The 24,388-nt window shown below is 36.1% G+C and overlaps 1 protein-coding gene across 1 annotated transcript; it reads left to right on the top strand.

The window, feature by feature from the left end:
- Nucleotides 1-11,081: 11,081 nt before the first annotated feature.
- Nucleotides 11,082-14,962, top strand: LOC131656403 (F-box/kelch-repeat protein At3g23880-like). The gene is made up of 3 exons (XM_058926128.1): nucleotides 11,082-12,356; nucleotides 12,719-12,780; nucleotides 14,733-14,962. Exon 1 carries the CDS (start codon nucleotides 11,166-11,168, stop codon nucleotides 12,279-12,281), a length of 1,116 nt encoding a protein of 371 aa, XP_058782111.1. The 5' UTR covers nucleotides 11,082-11,165; the 3' UTR covers nucleotides 12,282-12,356; nucleotides 12,719-12,780; nucleotides 14,733-14,962.
- The last annotated feature ends 9,426 nt before the right edge of the window (nucleotides 14,963-24,388 follow it).

The raw sequence follows: 24,388 nt of genomic DNA, 5'->3' as shown, positions 1-24,388 counted from the left end.
TAACCTTGCCTGTCGTTCCTTCTTATCCTTCTTCAGAATATCCTCTTTAGACGGAAGTACTCTGCCACGGATCCAAGCAGGATCAACATCTGATTGCTTCCTCACGCAGTCTTCCAAGTAAAACTTGACAACTTGATCAAGTTCTTTATGAAACAGAGAGATGAACCCTTCAACAGCAATTCTTCTAGTCAGAATGTCAGGAAAGCTCGTGCACATAACAGGTACATTCTTAATGACTTCCAGTCCGAACAGATCAACACCATTGAAGATGGGACCTTGAGTTACTCCAAGAAAATGCGAGGCATTACGATTTCTGATGGAGTCCACCACTTTGCTTTCAATCAGAATGTCTGAAATCATCCTTCCGAAAGGAATGGTTGTTCTTGGAATATGAGGGTACTTCGCCCTTTCATCTTCTCTTGACTCAAAGATAGAGGTTTTCAGATTCTCAAATAGAATATGAGAGATGTTGATCTCTATCTTTTTGCCAATGCAGAAAAGAGTATACTTGTGAGTCGGACTGATGTAGGAGGAGCAGCGCATCTTTTTTCTATGGTGAAGAGAACCCAGAATAATCTCAGCCCATACTTTATAAAAAGGCTTCAAGTTTCCTGTGAAGTGAGAATCAACTCCAACGGCTGTAGAGATTTGTTTTCCAACTAGAGCCCAGTCAACTGTATGTGGTTGAAACTCGGCCCAACCTTCTTCATCATTGAGACTGTACAGCTTTCTGATGAGTTTCTCAGTGATGATCACTTCATGCCCTAGCACGAAGGAAAGAATGGCAGTTGGAGTAACTGTTGCATGTACCCAAAACTCCTTTACCAGTTCAGGATAAATTGGACCAACCAATCTATCAAGATATTTAGACCATCCTTGCTCAAAGATTCTTGCATCACACTGAAAGCCATTTGCTTTGAGGTTGTTGATATCCACAGCCGATTCACAAAGAACTTCCAGTTCTTTCGTAGGTATTAAGCAAGTTTTCAATGGAGCATCATTTTTGCTTAAACGGTTCTGTGTGGAAGTGATTCTTTCTTTAGAGATTGACGAACGAGAAGATGGATTCATTATGATAATGCTTTCAGATCAAATCAAGAACTAGGGTTAGAAGAGGGATGCAACTAGGTGAATGCACAAAAGAGAGAGAAAGAGAGAAAAAAAAGTGGGAATGAAAATGAAGCGGGTTATTTAAAAGATTTAAAAAAGAAATCATTATGCATTTAATGAGAAATGACATTAGGAGAGAGAGAACACAGTAAATGAAATGATTTAATACAGTTACCTAGGTCGGCGTCTTTTCAACTGCACGCTTTGTACAAACCGTACAGACACGTGTTCATCATCAGATAATAGATGACAGCTGTAAGTATCAGAGAGATCTTACGCCTTCAAATTCTGATTGCTGCTTCTGAAATGATCTAATTTCTCTTCTGGAAATACTCCTTCTGAAGTGTGCTGATATAAGTCTGAATGATCTTCTGATCCATCACTTCTGATGTACACAGCTTCTGGAGGTTTACTTCTTTGTTCTGCAGCTTCTGATAAGACAAAACTGTATCTGCAGAAATTCTTAAGCTCTTTGTTTCATCAGAAACAAGTTTATCATCAAAACAGATGTTTAATGATTTGTCCACAATCAATGTTTCAATGTTGTATATTCTGTAGCATTTTAGAGCAATCAGAATAATCAAGAAGGAAACATCAATGCTTTAGAGACAAACAAAACAGATGGTTCCAAGACTAATAAACTTTCTTTTCTGAATTCCTACAAACATAGTTTCTTCAACAGATTTAAGAACCAGAACTTGAGAGACAATCTTTCTTCCCTTCAAGTGTTGAGACCAACTTGAATCCAGGTGTCATGTAATGTTGAATGTTGTCTTCTTTGTTATCAAGAGAATCTGAAAAAGAAATAATCTTTTTCTTTGGTACCCACATCTTCTTGGGTCCTTTCTTGTTAGATTTTCTCAAGTTCTGTTTGAACTTGGATTTAGCATTGTAAGCAATAGGAGAAACAGCATGATAATTCTTAATGTGAGTTTCATGATATTTCCTAGGTTGTGTCACATGCTTCTTGGTGTGTGTAATGTGAAAACTTTGTGCATGTGAAGTGTGCCTAATATCATGTGAGTGGCCATACTTGAACTGATCATACAATGGCTTGTATGTAATTTTCATTTCATCAACAGGTTCAAGTTTGTATGGGGTTTCACCCTCATAACCAATGCCAACTCTTTTGTTTCCAGACACAGCATATATCATAGAAGCTAGCTGACTTCTGCCAATACTTCTAGATAAGAACTTTCTGAAACTTAAATCATATTCTTTCAGAATATGGTTTAGACTGGGAGTGGATTTTTCTGAATCAGAAGGAGATCCAACATTATTGGATAGTTTTAAAAGTTTTTCTTTTAATTCAGAATTCTCCAATTCAAGCCTCTTTGTTTCAAATTCAAATAGCTTTTTCAGCTTTTTGTATTTAATACAAATCTGAGACTTGGATTCCAGAAGTTCAGTTAATCCGGAAACTAACTCATCTCTAGTAAGTTCAGAAAATACCTCTTCAGAGTCTGATTCTGATGTAGATTCTGATCCGTCATCTTCTGTCGCCATCAGCGCACAGTTGGCCTGCTCATCTTCTGAATCATCTTCTGACTCATCCCAGGTTGCCATAAGACCTTTCTTCTTATGAAACTTTTTCTTGGGACTTTCCTTCTGAAGATTTGGACATTCATTCTTGTAGTGTCCAGGCTCATTGCATTCATAGCACATGACCTTCTTCTTGTCAAATCTTCTTTCATCAGAAGATTCTCCACGTTCAAATTTCCTTGAACTTCTGAAGCCTCTGAACTTCCTTTGCTTGGTCTTCCAGAGTTGATTTAGCCTTCTGGAAATCATGGACAGTTCATCTTCTTCTTCAGATTCTGATTCTTCAGGATCTTCTTCTCTGGCCTGAAAAGCGTTAGTGCATTTCTTGATATTAGATTTTAATGCAATAGACTTACCTTTCTTTTGAGGCTCATTTGCGTCCAGCTCAATCTCATGACTTCTCAAGGCACTGATAAGCTCTTCCAGAGAAACTTCATTCAGATTCTTCGCAATCTTGAATGCAGTCACCATCGGACCCCATCTTCTGGGTAAGCTTCTGATGATCTTCTTTACATGATCAGCCTTGGTGTATCCTTTGTCAAGAACTCTCAATCCAGCAGTCAGAGTTTGAAATCTCGAAAACATCTTTTCAATGTCTTCATCATCCTCCATCTTGAAGGCTTCATACTTCTGGATTAAGGCAAGAGCTTTTGTCTCCTTGACTTGAGCATTTCCTTCATGAGTCATTTTCAAGGACTCATATATGTCATAGGCCGTTTCCCTGTTAGATATCTTCTCATACTCAGCATGAGAGATAGCATTCAGCAAAACAGTTCTACATTTATGATGATTCCTGAAAAGCTTCTTTTGGTCATCATTCATTTCTTGCCTTGACAGCTTCACGCCTCTGGCATTTACTGGATGTTTGTAACCATCCATCAGAAGATCCCATAGATCACCATCTAGACCCAGAAAGTAACTTTCCAGTTTATCTTTCCAGTATTCAAAGTTTTCACCATCAAATACCGGCGGTCTAGTATAACCATTGTTACCGTTGTATTGCTCAGCAGAGCCAGATGTAGATGCAGGTGTAGGTATAGTCCTTTCACTTTCATCAACCATTTTTTAAATGAAGCGTTTTTCTCTTCCTGAATCTTTTCTAAACACGGTTAAGTGCTTGCACCTTAGAACCGGCGCTCTGATGCCAATTGAAGGATAGAAAAACACTTAGAAAGGGGGGGATTGAATAAGTGTGACTTTAAAAACTTGGGCGATAAAAATAAAATGCACAATTATTTTTATCCTGGTTCGCTGTTAACGAAGCTACTCCAGTCCACCCCCGCAGAGATGATTTACCTCAACTGAGGATTTAATCCACTAATCGCACGGATTACAATGGTTTTCCACTTAGCCGCAACTAAGTCTTCCAGAGTCTTCTGATCACAACCTGATCACTCCAGGAACAACTGCTTAGTTCACTCCTAAGACTTTTTCTAGAGTCTACTGATCAACACGATCACTCTAGGCTTAGTTCACTCCTAAGACTTTCTGCTCAGCCAACTGCCAAGACTTCCTGCTCAGCCAACTGCCAAGACTTCCTGCTCAGCCAACTGCTAAGACTTCCTAGAGTATACTGATCAACTGATCACTCTAGTTCCTTACAACTTAATGTAATCAATTCAAGAGTTTACAAATGCTTCTTAAAAGCGATAATCACAACTGTGATATTTCTCTTACAATTTAAGCTTAATCTCACTAAGATATTACAACAGCAATGTAGTGAGCTTTGATGAAGATGAAGATTCTGAGTTTAGATTTGAACAGCGTTTCAGCAAGTTTGATATAAGTTGATTTTGTGCAGAATCGTTAACCTTGCTTCTCATCAGAACTTCATATTTATAGGCGTTGAGAAGATGACCGTTGAATGCATTTAATGCTTTGCGTGTTCCGTACAGCTTTGCATTTAATGTTATACGCTTTTGTCAACTACCTCGAGCCTTGTTCACGCTGTGTCTACTGACGTAGCCTTTAGTAGCTTTAACGTTCCTTTTGTCAGTCAGCGTAGTCTGCCACGTGTACTTCCTTCTGATCTGATGTTTGTGAATACGACGTTTGAATATCATCAGAGTCAAACAGCTTGGTGCACAGCATCTTCTGATCTTCTGACCTTGAAGTGCTTCTGAGCGTGATACCATCTTCTGATCTTCAGTGCTTCTGATCTCATGTTCTTCTGATGCTTCCATAGACCCATGTTCTGATTCTGCTTCGACCATCTTCTGATGTCTTGCCAGACCATGTTCTGATGTTGCATGCTGAACCATTTGAGACACAACTTCTGAGCGCTGAATTATGCGTACTCTTTATATCTTTCCTGAAAGGGAAATTGCATTGGATTAGAGTACCATATTATCTTGAGCAAAATTCATATTATTGTTATCATCAAAACTAAGATAATTGATAAGAACAAATCTTGTTCTAACAAACCCTATTTTGGGCAAAAGGCAAAAATAAAAGTAAAATAATATTTAAATAGGGAAAGAATTAAAAACTTAGCTTTTGATCTGATATGGCGCGTAATCGGAGGATACTGGGGTAACCTGAAAATTTGCACGAAAGAAAAGAATTTTTAGTGTATGAATGATCTACAAACCTTAATTGATTAAAGATCTATAAACCATAAAAAGAAAACTTATTGTGACCTAAAGGGTTTATAAGGCTTAAAAGTGCGTTAGTGGATAACACCTACCAGTGATTAGGATCATGATAAAAATCAGGGTTTAAGGCATAAATTAATTAGCCCAAAATTAAATTACTAACCCAAAATAATTATTAGTGTAAAAACCTTAACTTAATTAATTAAAAAAAAAACATGTGCAAAGTAATATCTTTTTTGTTATAAAACAATTATTATTTTTTAATGTTATGAGAAAAAAAATCGAATCTTCGATTAAACAAAATAAATAGTTAGATAAAGTTATTATAAAAAATGTTTTCAAAGAAATAAATTAAAAGAAGAAATAAATAATAAGGTATAAATAATTAAAAATTAAACAAAGTAAATAATAAAATAATAAAAAAAAAAGTAAGGGACTTAGCTCTTATTCTATGTGGTGAGCTGATGAGTGTCCACCATGGGGGAGCATCTCTTAGCCTTCAGATCTGGGCTGATGATAATCCAAAGGCATGATTGTGAAGGTGCAAGCCAGGTGTATATGAGCCACGGGTACTGGATTGGCGAACAAAGGAAACCAAATAGGTGCTACCCAGGTGTATATGAGCCACGGGTACTGGATTGGCGAACAAAGGAAACCAAATAGGTGCTAAAAATAATTGGCGAGGGCTGGAATCGAACTCCTGTTAGTAGTGTTAAAGGCCAATAACCTCCACCCAACTGTGCTGCATACAATACTTCTAAGTAGAACGCATAAGAATAAATAAAAATAAAAACTACACTACTTTCCCTCGGTCAACGCAAGAACCACGTCATTAGCGCCTGAGCCAATGGTACGAAGGGAGAGAAAAGCTTCAGGTTTGACCAGCCATTTACGATCCCGCACGCGTCATTCGTGGGCCCCCATACTGGTCATCATCTTCTCCTTTTGGCTGCCACCGTTAGCTACGATTTCCCCTACGGTTTTGCTATGGTTTTATTTGTAGCAATCTCTGTAAATCTCTAAACCTGCAAAATCAGTGCTAGTAACGAAAACATAATGCCCAGATCGTCTAAACTGATCCTTGCGAGCTCCATGGTGGTATTTTTTTCCATCAAAATGGCCTGTATAATGCGATTCGAAGCTTTCCATTCATGAAGCTCCAACAATGGTGGAAATCGGTCTACACGTGGAAGATTCATTCTAACGGCTTATATCTTCCCTAAATTGTGTCCATAACTCAAATATACCATAAAATAACATTAAAATGTCATGAAAAGTGGAATACGAAAATTCAAGAATGTATATAAATGTGTAAACTTTGTATGTAGGGGTGTGCGAAATATCCAGTTTTGATGTCCAAATCCATAACCAAACCTAAACCACTTTTAAATATCCGGATATAATTGAATGGTTATTAACCGATTTAGTTATTAATGGTTTGGTTATCCATTCATATAATCCGGATATAATTAAATGGTTCTTAACCGGTTAAATTATTTTGGATTCGGTTATAATCCGGTTATTATCCAAATCCAAATATTTTAATTCTCAAAATATTAATTTTTTTTTTTGAAAAAAAATATTTTTGGAAAAAATAATTTTCAAAACTGGATTTTTTTAAAAAACCGGTTATATAATCATAACCAAATTTATAACCGGTTTTATAACCAGTTTTGATTAAAATATGGTTATGGTTATAAATCCAAACCATTTAAATGGTTTTAAAATGGTTATGGTTTGGTTTTTGAAAATAACCAACCATGCATACCCCTATTTGTATGCACATCATGGACGCTATTGAAGCTTGAGAATGATTTGAACTTACCTTTTCTTACCTCAGGAAGAGAATCAGACGGTCAACTTGGCTTGGGAGTGGTTGATCTTTGTAAAATTTAGCGTGCCCTAATTTGTGAAAGTTTGTTCTTGATAAACCCTAACTCTCTTCTCCTATTTTTTCGTCCCCTATTATTTGTATGGCTCTAGGTATATATAGAGGAGAGATTTAGGGTTATAATACTTGGAGAGAAAGCCATGTAATTGATGAGAAAAAATTGAGAGAATATTTGATTTTATTTGCACCCAATCTTACTATTTTGAGTCTCCAACTATTTCTTGCATATTTTACCTTTAATGATGGCCATTGGATTAGATTTGATGTGAATGAATCAAGGAAAAATTAGGTGTGTCAATCCTATAATATTTTTATGATTTTATTTGATTCTATTTGAATTTTAAATGATTAAAAATTAAATATAAATAAAATAATATCATAAAATAATATTATTTGACCAATGGACTTTCTTTGGGCTTAAGATCACGTGGTAAACTAAAAAATGTAAGCCCATTACTCAAAAGTTGAAAATATGCTAATTAGGGTTTTCTTTTTTCCTTGAAAATTGACCAACTTCTGCGCCTCATATCTCCTTCAATTTTTATCATATGAACATGTTCTAGGACTCTTTGGAAAGCCCAAGATGTCCTCTACAAGCCACTTTGGAACATATTTTTCATTTGGAGATTTTATCTTGATGATATTCCTCCTGACAAAAAACTTCTTTTTTGCGATCTTCTAGAAGGACCTGTAATGTATTAGCTCATATCTCTTAAATGAAGCATTTTTAGCCTTGGCATGTGAGAGACAAAGTTGTAGACGATTCAATTTCCTTCAAATTGAGCTTTGGATGGGAAATTTCTGATGTTCCATGTGGAAGTTATGGCTGGTCAAAGTTGGGATGACTTTCTCCTTAAAACCCTAATTTAGAAACTTAGGTTTTTGATGATTTTGGAGCTTTCTTTGATGCATCATGATCAATCCTTGATCTAATGATGAATGATACTTCCTAATGAGGATGTTGACAAAAAATCAGAAGTTTTGACTGTACTTTGACCATAGTTTGACTTTTAGGTCAACCAGTCGATTGTTGATCGTTTAGGCCACTGAGTGGGCAATCTTTTGAATCAGGACTTGAAACTTGGCATAGAGATTATTTGAATAGTATGAGAGGCCATGGGATTCATTTGAGGCCTTTAGAACTTGATTTTTCTTTGAGAAATACAAAACCCTAGTTTAGAGGTTGTTGTTTAGGAGAGAGACTGCATGCTTCCTTCTTGTGTATCTTTGAGCATTTGAAAGTCAGATGGACTGAAATATGATTAAATATGATGGGCAAATTTTGGGGTATGACAGCTGCAACCAATTTACCTCTGTCGAGTTTCCATTTTCAAAAACCAAAAAGATTTAAATAACCATCATCATCAAGCACATTCACAGAGATCAAATTAAAGGGAACATCTAGAGTATGTTAGAATCCTCTAAGCAACAACTACAATCCCATTTCGGTCTGCAAGCAAACAACACCAATACAAATTACCTTAAACACACCATAGTTACCCATCTTCGGCACTCCAAATTCATCAAAAGTGTAAGACATGAAGAACTCCTTCCTTGGTGTAACATGTAGTGAAGAACCTCTATCAATAATCCACGTGCTCTCATCTGATACAAACTCATGGTCGTAGAGAATAATAAGATAATCATAAGTAGCAGCAACAACACGATCACCATTATCAGGATGCTTATCTTTTTGCTTCCCTTTCATATTGCTGCTCTCCTTTTTCCATATAAAATAGTTTCTTTGTATGTGTGCAATTTTGTGATAATAACAACACTCCATATTCTTGTATATGGACTTGAACTGACTTATGTTTTCATCTTTACTCCCACTTCTACTATTCTCTCTACTTCCTTTCAGTTCCTTTATTTGAATTATACCCCTGCTCTCAATGACAAACACCTCAAAATGAGATGAAGTACCATGTGTTTTACTTCTCATCTCCTCATTAATAACACTTCCCTTTACACTTTTCAAAGAAACAACACCATCAAATGGTGATTTTGTAATTAAAAATGGAAATGTTTCCCAAGAATCTTGTAGAGTGTTCAGTAGCCATAATCCTCACACTTTATTATCAAATTTGATGCCCATTCTTGACAATTGATCTAGGAGCCCTTAAAAATCATTCAATGATATGAAATAGAAGTCCCTTCCTCATACCTCAAATTCATCAAGGAATTCAATAAGTACAATCTATAATTCCCTAATTTAGAAGCACATAAAGACTCAATCTTCTTCCACGAGGATTTTGCATGTTCCTCATTAGGAATGTGATTATAAACATTATCCTATACTTATTATCGAATAAAACCACAAACCTGCTGATGTTTAAAACTCCACTCCTCATCAGTTTTGGATTTTGGCTTCTTGGTAGCAAACACAGGAAGATGCAAATTCTTCACAAATAATAGATCCTTCATTTTCCCCTTCCACAAGTGATAATTAGTGTCATTCAAACAAATAATTCTATTTATATTTGCCTATATCATTCAAACAAGTCAAATAACCCTTTAACCTAAGAGCTGATGCCACTTTGATGAGAAATTCCCGACAAATAACATAGAGTAATATGTAGCGGATAATCAATTTCCCCAACTTGCAAGAATCTATGAGGAGCAATAACAAACAATTCAGCAGCTAATAAAATCACTCAAACTAAAAGGACACAAAGACTTTAACATGGAAAATCTTCTTAAAGTGAGAAGTAAAAACTACGGGCACAAGCCAGTCAATCAAGCTTCACTATGATCAAAATCAGGGTACAAAAGTGTCTTAAAATATAGCAAAATTCTTGCTCAATATTTTGCTTAACAACAAATAAACAATCATGAAATAGAGAACCAAGAAACGAGAAAAAACCAAAATTTTCTGCTAGTGTCCGAGCTTCATATCTCCCACCACAAATAACTTCTCATTGATCCAACCGTTCAGATTGAAGTACTAGAATTCACAAACCTGCTATTCAAATTTCAGCCTGATCCGACGAGGAACATAGGCGTGACAACAAATCTAAAAAGGCTGCTCTGAATTGTACAAAAATGCTTTTTGTTTTCTCTTTCTCACTTTTTCTGTTTCCTGTACTCAGAACCCTAATTTCTTCAATTTAAAGTGAGATAATGGGCTAGATAAGTTTGGGCATTTTTTGACATTAATGAAAACCCAAAAACCTAACACAATTGTAAGGAAAGATGAATCAATTGTAATTAAAACTTAAAAAAAAAAACCACGTAAGGAATAAGAAGAAAAATGCACACACTAAGAAAAACAACCACATAAGGAATATATAAGAAGAAAAATGCACTCAGAACCCAAACGTTTTACAGCTAGACCACACACGCTCACAGTTTTTTAATTTAATAACTATTATTAATGAATAATTGAGATTGTTTTTGAATTAATAGTGGAAGTTAATAATTGGAAGTTATAATTATTTTTTAAATTAGTAGTGGAATGTGGTTTTTAATACATGTCCTATTCATAAATTCCAGTCCTACATTTTAGTGATTTTTTAAATGAAAATAAGATTGGTAGTGGGAGTTTTGCAATTCTTATCTTATTTAATTATTTTTGATTTTTGATTTAACAAAAATGCCTAAATTAGTGCCCTATTTCACTAATAAATTGGTGATAAAATAAAATAATTGTTCTAAATTGCCATAATTTCGAAAAAATTGCCTAATCAAACCGTTTAAATTCAAATAATTATCCAGATCGTAATTAAATTTAAAAGATTCTCATAAACTTATTTAAAACAAAAATAAAATAAGTTTATTCTTTTTTGAAAGTTATAATTATTTAGTGAATTAATATTGGAAGGTGGTTTTGATTTTTGTATACGTGTTCTATTCTATCCATAAATTCCGGTCCTACTTTTTTTAGTGATTGTTAAAATTAATAAAATAAGTTGGTTTAGTTACGGCAGATTCTAATAAGATTTGATTTGTAGCAGGAGTTTTGCAATCCTTATCAAGTACAAGTAGTATATATACGTTGGTTTAGTTACGGCAAATTCTAATCGAGAAACATGAGATCTTCCAAACTCAATAGAACAAATCCTAACATCTTCTCTTCCGCCGATCTTCCACTTCCCACTCTTCCTTTTGATGTGATTTCAGAAATACTAGCTAGGTTACCGGTGAAGTCCCTTCTCCAATTCCGGTGCGTCTCCAAATCATGGAAATCACTCATCTCCGATCCAGTATTTGTTAAAAAGCACCTTTATCTGTCAACCACGCGCCGCCTCCTCTGCGTAAGCTACAATCCCTCGTTCAGGTTTATTTTAAATTCTTACTCCCTCCAATCCGTTTTCCCAGATACAAACTATAGCATCACTCGATTCCAGTTTCCCTTCGGTGTTATTTCTAAACGCTACTCACATTACATTGTTGGCTCTTGTGACGGAATTCTCTGTGTTGCCAATTATCGTTTTCCCCCGGATTTTAAACATGTAGTTGTACTGTGGAATCCGTCTATTAGAAAATTTAAGGAATTACCCCCTTTTGAAAATCCAACTGACCTCGACCGTCGGATTATAACATATGGCTTGGGCTATGATCATGTTTCTCATGATTACAAACTGCTTGTTCTTTACAACTCTTTTCTTAAAGGTGTCATTGCAAAGGTTTATACTTTGAAGGCTGATTCTTGGAGAACCATTAAACGGTTCCCTTCTGATTTTGGTCGTCTCGCTGATTATGGACGTGGAATATATGTAAGCGGTACAATTAATTGGATGATCCGTCAATGCTGGATTGTTTCTTTTGATTTAGTAACCGAGTCTTATCAAAAGATTTTGCCTCCTCGACAACAAACGGAACCTAAATATTTGGGTTTGAGTGTGTTGAGGGATTGGTTGTGCATAATTTCTTATAATGATGTTTGGGTCATGAAGGAATATGGAATTCTAGACTCTTGGACTAAATTGTTCAATGTTACTCACTTGCTAGATCCTCCATCTAGTTTTTTTCGCTTGACGAATGTATTATATATTTTTCAAGACGATCAAGTGTTGCTTGTCTTTAAAAATCCTTGGGATAGGGTATTGTTGATTGTTTACGATTTCAAGAATGACACTTCTAAAGTTAGTTTTTTGTTGAAAGACATCTCAGAAGTGTATGTTGAGAGTTTGATATCACCTTGATCTTAATGCTAAAATTATTTTTGAAGACGACCAAGATCAAATGTTGCTGCTGTTTAAGGAGACTTCAAGAAAGAAGTTGAGTGTTGAAAGTTTGTTACTTTATTTTTATTATTCTTTATTTTTAAGAGAAATTAGTGATTTTTTTTCATATTTGGATTTTAGTTTCTTTGTTATGGTGACTTAACACAATTTTAAAACTTTTTATTGTGATATTTTGTTTTGAATTGACTTCCCTAGTAATACATTTTATATAGAAACTCTTGTTTACCTTGATTTTTTTTCTTTACAACTACTGCTATAGTGTTATGTAAATGAATTAATGTACATGTGATAAAAAGGAATACAAATGCATAAATCATGTAATAGACTTAGGTTATTCTGTCTCCTTCTATTAACTGTTTTGAGATGATAATATTTGGGCTAAACCTTTGCATCAGGTTCGGTTGAAGTTGTTCATGCTGGCGCGACTTTGCAGTGCTGGCCATCTCCCTCCAATACTGTAAGTACCGTATCTTTATTTGATGAAAATTGGGGGCTAACTTTATAAACTGACTGATATTATGGTTTGTTGCCAATGTCATGTCTTTTAAAATCTTGAAAAAAAATTTCACTCTAAAAAAAAAAAACTTATATCTGGTTTATCATTATTGGTAATTTCTGGTCATATCATTGTGCTGCATTTCTATGTCTCAATGTGTTAAATTTTTAGAAATATATGAAATCAACTTATAGATGTTTTATATTTTATCATATTGTCCTGAATATAAGTGTGTGAAGGAGTGCTAACAACTTATTGTTCGACACATTTTCTAAAGTCAGAATATTGGAGTCATCAAATTAAAATAAGATGGTTCAGATGATGTGGTTAATTGAAATCATTCTTCCAAATTAGAAAACCATTGCATGGTTATTTGGACAGTATTATTTATATAAAGGATTAACTGTACTGATAAATATTGAATCAAAGAAGAATTAGATATTAGATAACTGTTATCGTTGAAATATTTGTTCATATTTAGTTATGATTAATTGTGAAGGAATAAATAGTAAAATTGTGTGTAGAAATCTCATGAGCTTAGGCTGACTTTTTCACCTCATGATGTTGATACTACTACTAGTCTTGTGTTGAGTTACCAGTTGGTTGGAAATTTAGTTGCATTATTTGTCTGTTTTTTAGGGGTGCTCAAAACCAAACCAACCCAATAGAAAACCGCAAATCAAACCAAACCAAACCGAAACCGTAAAAAACCGCATTTGGTTCGGATTAGTTTGGGTCATTTTTTAACAAAACCGCATGGTTCGGTTCGGTTTGCGGTTTGTATTTTGTAAACCGAACCAAACCGAATCAAACCGCATTATGTTACAACCTAAATTTTACTTAACTCACATTCAACCCAAAATTAAACCTATTATACATTAGCCTTATGAATACGAACAATTTTCTCATCCTTACACATATAATTTCAGTCCCGATCTTCTCAAATCTCTAATAACATTATTTCACCTTCTTTGCCACATACATCTTTCCTCTTCTTCTATAATCTTTACTCTCCTATATTCTTTCTTTTTCACCTTCTCATTTTTATGTAAATGTTCCGTATTTCAGTTTCATTTTTATCGCACATCTTCTTCTCTAATCTCTCAACACTTTTTCTTTTTCTTTTTCACCTTCACTAATCTTTCGTTTCTTCTATTTTTTTGTTTCATTATAATAATTTTATATTGTTTTATGCTATTATTTTATGTTTAATATTCCACTTTTGTCTAATTTAATTTTTACATATTACATGGAAAATTGTTGTCAAAATATGACGAGTTTTGTTGTTATTTGTTAGTGTATGAATGTCTAAATATAAAATTATGTTGTCATATATATGTGTATGTATGACTCAATAAAATATTTGTAAAAAACCGAACCAACCGAACCAAACCAAATCGCATTAGTTTGGTTTGGTTTGGTTTGAATTTTTTTTTAAAAGTCAACCGAACCAAACCAAACCACACTATTTTTTCTCTTGCGGTTCAGATGATTTTTTTCGTCAAAACCGCCCAAACCGCACCGCGAACACCCCTACTGTTTTTAAATCCTTTTTTCATACTGCATGTTTAATCACTTGATGTACCTTTTTGTAAAATTGACACTATATGTACTTTGAGTGTGTGAGAATCTGTGTTTCCTTTACTGCTTTTAAGTACTTAATTTTGAAAAAACATAACAAGTTCCAATTCCTTGTTATTAGCCATACAACATTAATGACTATTGATCTAGTTATTCATGAAAGACACTATCTAAAAATGGGCAACCTAGTGGTATAAAGCGTCTGTCATACCAATGGTCTCAGTGATAAAAAACAAAATATATATAATTAATTTATATTACATTTAGAATTGTAAACTTATAATCAATTAATTAGTTGAATTAATAAGGAAAATCTTGTATCATATAACCAGAAGAACCTTGATATGAAGAATTCAAGGCCCAAAAGAATGAGGAAACAATCGGTGCTGCTAAAGGAGTTTATATTAGAATAAAAAGAGCAAGTAGTATTAATTTATACATTATGTGTAATGTTTTATTTATTTGAGTCCATTAGTAGTGGCCCATGGCCCAAATAGGTGATAAAACCCTACTATATAACTGTATGTTGTCCCTTTATGAAGTAAGAAGAAAAGTTGTTTTATTTTATTGTCTTTTAATGCATTATTAGATCTAGGGTTTTCTAACACAAATTTATCATTGGTGCTTTCATTGATCCTTCTTAATCCTTCCATGGCCCCTTCCAAACCTACCAATCCTTCTTCTAAAGAGATTTTGGAAGAAGCTATCCAAATATCCACTCTTCACCTCAACAATGCAATGGCTGAAAATCAAGAGCAAATGGATGTTAGATTTGCACAAATTTCAGCAACCTTGGCACAACAAGTGGGAGAGCTTCGCTCAAGGCTTGATAATGAAAAAGATGTGGAAGATTCTAGGTTTGAATCTCTCATGGCTGCCCTTCAAAATATTTCATTACAACCATAAAAAGCTCAACTTGATGCTGCTGTTGCTGCACAAACAGCAAGCTCTTCAGGTATGGAGGCAAACTCATCTAGCATTTCATTTGGTTCTCCACCATTCACTCATGTTTTCACACCAGCTCACACACCAATGAGATCATCTACCACACCTACCCAAGTAACTACTCAACCTGCTGTCTACACCCCACCATACTCACCACCATCCCACCGCCACACTCCGCCATTCCGCACGCTGCACCGAAACCGACGGTACTAACAGCAGCGCCACCACCACCCCCTTTTCCCCCTTACCCACCATACTTACACACTCAACCTGTTTTTGTCCCACATACTGTTCACAACCCTTTTCCCCACAAAGACCCTTTCACTCACCAACACCATAATATTCCTACCTTACCCCCTATGAGATCCCCAAAATTGGAATTACCTTTATTTGATGGATTCAACCAATTGGAATGGTTATTCCAGGCTGAGCAATTTTTTGGATTTTATAGCCTTCCACTAGAAAATCGTTTATCACTTATTTCTTTTTACATTAAAGGTGATGCTTTAGGATGGTTTAAGTGGATGTATCAAAATCACTTGTTGACGGACTGGGTTTCATTTACTAGGGCCTTGGAATTAAGATTTGGTCCATCTACTTTTGAGAACCATCAAACAGAATTATTTTAATTAAAACAAAGTGGGTCTGTTATGGAATACCAAACTAAGTTTGAACAGCTTGGTAACAAGGTTGTGGGGATGTCAGCAGAAGCCATATTAAATTGTTTTATTTCTGGATTACACCAAGATATTCAGAATGAGTTAGCTATCCATAAACCTACCTCAATTTCCCAAGCCATAGGACTTGCTAAGCTAATCGAATCTAAATTGAAAGAGTCCAAAACCAAGTTCCCCAAACCATTTCAAACATCTTACCAAAAACAAAACCCGTTCACTTCGAACTCACAAACTACCAAATCCTTTAATCCCACACCTACAGCCAATCTCAACCACCCAAAACCACCCTTATCCCAACAAACCAAGATCCCCATTCGTAAATTAACTCAAGCCCAACTCCAAGAGCGACGTGCTCAAGGTCTTTGTTTTAATTGTGATGAGAAGTTTTTTATCGGCCACAAATGCACAACTAGCAGATTTTTTATCTAGTGGTTGATGAGGAAATTCAGTATGAATTTCAGGAAGTGGCAGAACACTCAGAAGTTAATATTTAACTAGATTTAGTTGATACTTACTTTCAACTCTCCCCCCAAGCAGTAACAGGCCAATTTTTGCCACAAACACTCAAATTCAAAGGTTCAATAGCAGGTCTGCCAGTCATGGTTCTTGTTGACACGGGCAGCACCCACAACATCATGCAGCCCAGAATTGCACATCATTTAAATCTCAAAACAACGCCTATCAATCAATTTTCGGTTATGGTGGGTGTAATACGGTGGGAGAACTGACTTTAAAGAAAATGTTGCGGATAGCAAGAGTCGCCATCGACTTTTATTTTATCCAATTTAAAGAAAGGCTAGAAGAACAGAAAAAAACCTTTTTGAAAGAGATTGAGTTCGGGGGTAGGTTTTACAAAGGGAAGGCTTAAGCACCCTTTGTATCCATGGTTATCCATGGGCTCTTAATTGCTTAGCTCATTTTGTTTTCAAAATGTTTGAGAAGTTTGAGAAAAAGGATTTGAAATAAGGACTTTAGCTTGTAAAATAAGCGTAGCCTTTTTGAAGGTTTTTTGAAAGAGGAAAGTTTGAATTTAAACCAGAGCAAGCAATTAATAGCAACTACCCTAAGTTTTGAAAAAGATGTTCTTTTAGCTTTTCAGGGCTATCCATACCATAGGAGGGTAGGAAGTCCTTTTATTGGATTTAAAGGGTCATCGAGGTTTATCGTTCGCCATAAGACTGACCCTGCCATAAAGAGGGCAGGTAGTCTAAGGGAAGGATATAATAGTCATTCTTAGGCAGCAGGCAAGGATACCTTAGCAATGGGGACAAATCATCATTTACCGAGGCAACATCGAGGGACAAAATTGATGATGAATGAACTGAGGGCAACATTTGCTTTAGGTCCATGTGGCACGCTGGTGAAGGTCCATGGTGAGTCCCTAGCTTGACTGACGTTGGATTTGGACCTGATGAGATCCTGAGGCTCTGATTTGAGGCAGCATGATGAGACTCTATGGGCGCTGTACACTGGATCAAGAATACTTGTGTTTCATAAAAAAAATAAGAGGGAACGAGGGATCGAACCCACGCCATCTACCTCCAGACGCCTCCATAACCAACTCAACCACACGCTTCCGTTGTTAACCATATGCCATCGTATTATAATAAATAAACAATGGCCATGAAATGAAGATACGCACGCGAAGTTCAAATTGAACCAATGGCTTGATGACACCTCGTCATCTTCTTTGCTAAAACCTAGATTTCTACCTTTTTACAGCGCTTTTTACAGGTTAGTTGTAAAACGCATATCTATTACACCTGCCAATTATTAAAACCTCATACAAGCATAGATAATTAAAAGTAAAACCATGTTTGCATTCGTCTCGTCATCACGAACACACCTGTACCAGAATCAAACCCTAATTCGAGCTAATTCATGAAACCCCAATTTTAAGAATATAAACCCTAACATGGCCGTAGGCCCTAAGTGTCCATGGAAACGCAATTAAAGCTCCAGAATTCATCCATACCACATCACAATCAAGAATATGCAATCAAATCTTACAGAGGATGTGTGCATTGATGCAATTGAATTCAAGAAGATAGTGACATACCTTGACTGATAGGAGATTTTTCTGGGGGTGCTGAAGTCGCGCGATGGTCCTAATAGCTTCAGGGAGGCTCGGGGCAGGTGTTTAGATTCTTATATTCCTTTGAGTTGCTCTGCAAATAAGAAACCAAATTGAGTTTCTTCTTGAATTTTGGAAGCTTGAGGGTTGCGTTTTGACTGCAGATTTTCGTCCTCTTGGCAATTGGCGATGTTATGTTTATACAATGGAAGAGTTTAGGTCAACAATTATAGAAGAAATCTTGTTAAATCTTTGATTGGAATTGTGGAAAATTTGATTTGCAATATGGTTCAAAATCTTTCTAAATTGGTCTCAATCACATCCAATCCATGTATGCACGAAATTATATTGAATATGGGGGTAAATGATGATTGGATTTGATTCAAATTGATCCCTTAAACCATATCTTTGATTTTCTATTGATTTACTTAATTTTAATCCTTTTCTAAATGAATAAAAATTCATAATAAATCAAATAGATCAACGATTTCGTGGCAATTGAATCTTGGGGCTTTGGATAACTTGAGAGTGAAGATTGGGCCAAGAAAGATTGAGTCCTTTTGCAAAAAGATTCATTTTGGAGCCTTTTATTTCACATTTTTCTTCTTAAAATTGTCCAACTTTGACAAAGCACATCTCCCTCAATTTTTAAGATATGGAAGAGTTCTGGGACTTTTTGGAAACCTCAAGATGTCCCATTCATGCCACTTTGGAAGTTTTTTTTTTCATTTGAGGATTTTATCTTGATGATATGGTCTTTGACAAAAAACTGCTTTTGATTGACTTTCAAAAAGGACCTGTAATGTTTTGATCCATATCTCTCAAATGAAGCATTTTTAGACTTGGCATGTGAGAGACAAAGTTGTAGAGAATTCAATTTCCTTCAAAATGAGATTTGGATGGAAAATTTCTGATATTCCATGTGAAAGTTATGGCTGGTCAAAGTTCAATTGACTTTAGGTCAAAAAAACCCTAATTTAGAAACTTTAGGTTTTGTTGATTTCTAAACTTTTCTTGATGAATCATGATCAATCCTTGATCAAATGATGAATGATACTTCAAAATAAGGTTGTTGACAAAAAATCAGGAATTTTGACTGTACTTTGACCACAATTGACTTTTAGGTCAAACTAGTCGACTGTTGACTTTCTGAGCAATTGACCGAGCAATTCTTGGAATTGAAGCCTGAATTTTGTCATGGAGATAGTTTGAAACATCATAAGTCATCTGAAATCCATTGGGGACCTTGATTCATTCATTTTCTTCAAAGAATTCAAAACCCTAGTTCAGGAGGTCTTTGTCTAGGAGAGTGTGCCTTTGAGTTTTGAACTTTGGTATGAGTTTTAAAAGGTGAAATGAGATGGACAAATTTTGGGGTATGACAATGGGAAACGACTCTCGTTTGTAGTGTGAAGGTATATGTGATAATGTGGAGATCATGCTACAAAATAAACCCTTCACTCTACCTTTTTACTTATTACCAATTGAAGGGGCAGATATTGTGCTAGGCATGGCTTGGCTCAGAACCTTAGGCCCAATTCAAGCTGATTTTTCTATCCCATCCCTTACCTTTCAACACCTCACAAAACCTATCACTTTTACCGGCGACCCTAAACCCTAACCAACCCATACTTCTTTTCATCATTTAAAACAGCTCATTCATACTGACGCAGTTGCCTCTTTCCACCTATTACTTATGGAACCAACATATGCCAAAACCCACCTTCCAAAACCATAATCAAATGAACTTGACACACTTTCACCACATATTACCAGACTTTTGCCAAATTCCAAACCATTTTTCAACCACCCAAAGGCCTCCCCCCTCAACGAACCCATGACCACCACATTAACCTTTTACCTAATACTTCCCCCATCAATGTAAAACCGTACCGTTATCCCCATTCAAAAAAGGATGCCATGACCACTTTAATTCAACAAATGCTTGAGGAGGGAACTATTATTCCTAGTACTAGCCCTTTTTCATCACCCGTGTTACTTGTTAAGAAAAAATATGGGACGTGGCGTTTCTGCGTAGATTTCCGTGCATTAAACGCAGTTACAATTAAAGACAGATTTCCCATACCAACTATTGATGAACTCTTGGACGAGCTAGGATCAGCTGCAATTTTTACTAAGATAGATTTGTTTTCAGGTTACCATCAGATCGGGGTTGCATCAAAAGATACATATAAAACAGCTTTTCGCACTTTTGATGGACACTATGAATTCCTAGTTATGCCCTTTGGGTTAACTAATGGACCTTCTACTTTCCAATCAGCGATGAATGATCTATTAAGGCCTTTCCTCAGGCGCTTTGTTCTAGTTTTTTTTTATGACATTTTAATTTACAGTTCCAATTTTAGTGAGCATATTGAACATTTGCAGGTTGTTTTTCAGTTATTAAAGGACCACCAATTTTTTGTGAAGTTATCTAAGTGTGTGTTTGCAGCTAAACAAATTAATTTCCTAGGGCATATCATTTCAGGGAGTGGTGTTGCACCCGATTCAGAGAAAGTAAAAGCTATTCTAGACTGGCCAGCGCCACGTTCTCTCTCGGCACTTCGTGGATTCCTCGGCCTCACCGGTTTCTATCGTCGTTTCGTTCAAAATTATGCCACTCTCGTTGCTCCTCTCACCGATTTGTTGATATCCACTAAATTTACATGGAGTACAGAGGCTGATGCCGCCTTTACAAATCTCAAAAGAAAAATGACCGACATGCCGGTCTTAGCTCTACCTAACTTTACAAAACATTTCAACATTGATACCGATGCCTCTGGGGTTGCAATTGGCGCGGTGTTATCTCAGGAGGGTCATCCCATTGCTTTCTTCAATAAGAAAATGTGTCCTCGAATGTAGGCAGCTTCTGTGTATGTTCGCGAGATGTTTGCCATCACAGAACCTGTAAAGAAATGGCGTCAGTACCTCATAGGCCATAAGTTTCACATCTATACAGATCAGAAAAGCCTAAGGGATTTACTATTACGAAGAATCCAAACACCAGAACAACAGAGATGGACAGCAAAATTATAAGGATTTGACTTTGAGATATCTTACAAACCTGGCCGGACGGATTTGGTTGCGGATGTCCTCAGCATAAAATTTGAAAAGGAGGAATCGTTGTTGCTAGCTTTATCTTCTCCATTTCCGGATCTATTCACAACTCTAAAAAGATTCTACAAGTATGACACAGTGGGTCAGGATCTCCTCAAAATGGCTTCCCAAAACACAACAGGTTATTCAATTTCACAGGACTTGCTATATTACAAAAACATGGTGTACGTACCAGATTTGGAGGACCTGCGTTTGAGTATCTTGAAGGAGTATCACAATACACCTGAAGGAGGGCACTCTGGGGTCAAGGCCACTTTAGCACGCGTACATGCTTCCTTCTGTTGGCCAGGTATGTACCTTGAAGTCAAGAATATGGTTAAACATTGCCCAAACTGTCAACACAACAAATATGATACACAAAAGAAAAAGGGATTACTACAGCCACTACCGGTTCCAGAAAGAGTGTGGGAAGATATAACTATGGATTTCATCACAAACTTACCCTGTTCTTCCGGCCACACTGTGATTTGGGTCCTTTGTGATCGTCTAAGTAAATTTGTGCACTTTATTCCTCTCCCTTCATACTTTACTGCTAAGGACTTGGCCGCTCACTTTACAGTGGAAATCTTTCGCCTTCATGGAATACCCAGATCTATCGTGTCTGATCGCAACCCCCTCTTTCTAAGCAAGTTTTGGAAGCATTTTTTTAAACTCCAAGGCACACACCTGAAATATAGCACCTCTTATCACCCAGAGACAGATGGTCAAACAGAGGTAGCAAACCGGTCCTTAGAAACATACCTGCGCTGTTTGGTTGGAGACCATCCTCACAAATGGCACAAATTATTGCATCTTGCTGAATACTGGTACAACACATCGTTTCATACAACGATTCAAATGTCTCCATTCAAAGCCTTGTATGGTCGTGATCCTCCAAAGCTCTTAGACTATGTGACGGGATCTGCTCAGGATGAAACTTTAAACCAGACCTTGCAACAACAACATGAGGTGCTCACGGAGTTAAAACAACATCTCAAAAGAAGTAAAATCAGTATGGAGAAATAGGCGAAGAAAAAAGAAGACTATTTACCTTTCAAGAAGGAGATTTGGTTATGTTAAAGCTCCAACCATACCGCCAAACTACAGTTGCACAGCGTCTTAGTCAAAAATTAGCAAAGAAAAATTTTGGTCCATATAAAGTAGTCAAACGAGTGGGAACCGTGGATTACCTCTTAGATCTTCCATCTTCATCTCGCATCCACCCTGTTGTTCACGTATCGTTGTTGAAACCTTATCATGGCAAAGACATGGCTCCAGACTTCAAGCATCGTCTTCATCCAGATTTGGGTGTGTTTGCTCCGGTGGCCGCTATCAGGGGAACCGCTACTGACCAACAACACAAAGATTTAACCATGAGTAACAATACAACACAAGAACTGAAGGAATCCGAGAACACAAAGCTTACCACCGATTTACCTTTTTCCAAGCCCACACTTGCAACTTGGGGGAGATCCAACAACGCGAACCACTGGAGCATGAATGAAATCGAGAAGCCAACCTTTGTTTGTAAGGGAAAAGACGCAAGAGAGAGTGAAAGAATTTCAGAGAATACTTTGAGTGTTTCTAAGAGTTGTGACTCTAAAATGGTACTTAACCCTCACGTTCTCAATAGAAGTACCACTAAGTTAAAGTGTTTGGACCATTTTAACCCTCAGCCAGCTAACGTCTCTATTGTACTTCCCAAGGACCGAAAGCGTGTATCTGTTGTTAATAGTTGTTCCCCACGTTCGCACACTGCCCAAGATTCCACCTTATCTCCCACGCACCAATCACACGCCGGTTTTCAAATTTCACCTTATCCCTCCATTATCTCTTCACCGCCCAAATTAACTACAGACGTGGACAGCATTTTACCACACGTTCCCTTTGTGCCAACTAGCAGTTCCAACCCATCAACCATTTCAGTTTCACCCAACCCAACGAATGCTGGACCCAATTCGGTGCTGAACCCATTGAACCTTGAGGACAAGGTTCCTTATGGGCCCGAGAGTAATGATATGAAGAATTCAAGGCCCAAAAGAATGAGGAAACAATCGGTGCTGCTAAAGGAGTTTATATTAGAATAAAAAGAGCAAGTAGTATTAATTTATATATTATGTGTAATGTTTTATTTATTTGAGTCCATTAGTAGTGGCCCATGGCCCAAATAGGTGATAAAACCTAATATATAAGTGTATGTTGTCCCTTTATGAAGTAAGAAGAAAAATTGTTTTATTTTATTGTCTTTTAATGCATTCTTAGATCTAGGGTTTTCTAACACAAATCTATCAGTTCACCACCATAAGAGGTTTATCCAAAAAGATTTATCTACAATCTATTGTATATACCCTGCGCGTTGCTTGCAAAACCGTGATTTCACGTGATAAATAAAAGAAAAAGAAAATATTAACAGCATTAGTAACTATATTTACATCATTTCTAGTTTCATTATTCCAATAGATTTCACAAGGGAACATCTCTGACAATGGTTTTTGTTACAATAGAAACCAAAATGATGGATAGAAGACATAACATATATAAATACTAGATACCTCGAATCCAGAGGAAGAGAATGAGATCTCAACCCAAATGGTGAAAAAGTAATAAGGATTGGTGAAGGAAAGTATGTCCAAGCTTTTACTTAAGCTTTTTATTATCAAAATCCTAAGAACAAACATTCTTGGTTTTTCTCTATTAATCCATAAATGATTATTAAACCCGTACCAAATTGCTTTTACGAATGGTGGACTAAACTTGGTCCGTCTTTGGAAATATTACCCAAAGAATTACTTGATTTATACAATCCCTGGTGTGATAATAGTTCACTTATTGTAAATATTTTATCTCATAATTTAATCACAGGACAATGTCCATTTTGGTTCTTTACCAAATTTCAGATTCCCTGGATATGGAGATGGTCTATCACCATATCTCAAGATAAATTCAACATACCAATTTTAGAAAGAAATTTCTTCTATAAATGGTGGAACAAGATGAAATATTCTAATTCAAGCAGCTATAGCTGAAGATCAAAGTAATAAAGTCAAAGAGCAAAGCTCTCAACAAATGTCTATGGGAAATTTTAAGTTCTTTTAGAGAAAATATCTAAATAAATCGGAAGAAGAAATTATGGTAACCAATTCTTCTCCATTTTTCCAACTAAAGCATCAAAATATGGGAATTCATCTATGAAAAC

This window comes from Vicia villosa, linkage group LG3, assembly GCF_029867415.1.
Source record: "Vicia villosa cultivar HV-30 ecotype Madison, WI linkage group LG3, Vvil1.0, whole genome shotgun sequence".
Classification (NCBI taxonomy): domain Eukaryota; kingdom Viridiplantae; phylum Streptophyta; class Magnoliopsida; order Fabales; family Fabaceae; genus Vicia; species Vicia villosa.
The sequence above is the reverse complement of the archived record's forward strand: the minus strand, read 5'-3'. Positions and strand labels throughout refer to the sequence as shown.

Excerpts from the sequence above, each read along its gene's own strand:
- LOC131656403 (XM_058926128.1), top strand. The coding sequence starts at position 11,166 with ATGAGATCTTCCAAACTCAATAGAACAAATCCTAACATCTTCTCTTCC.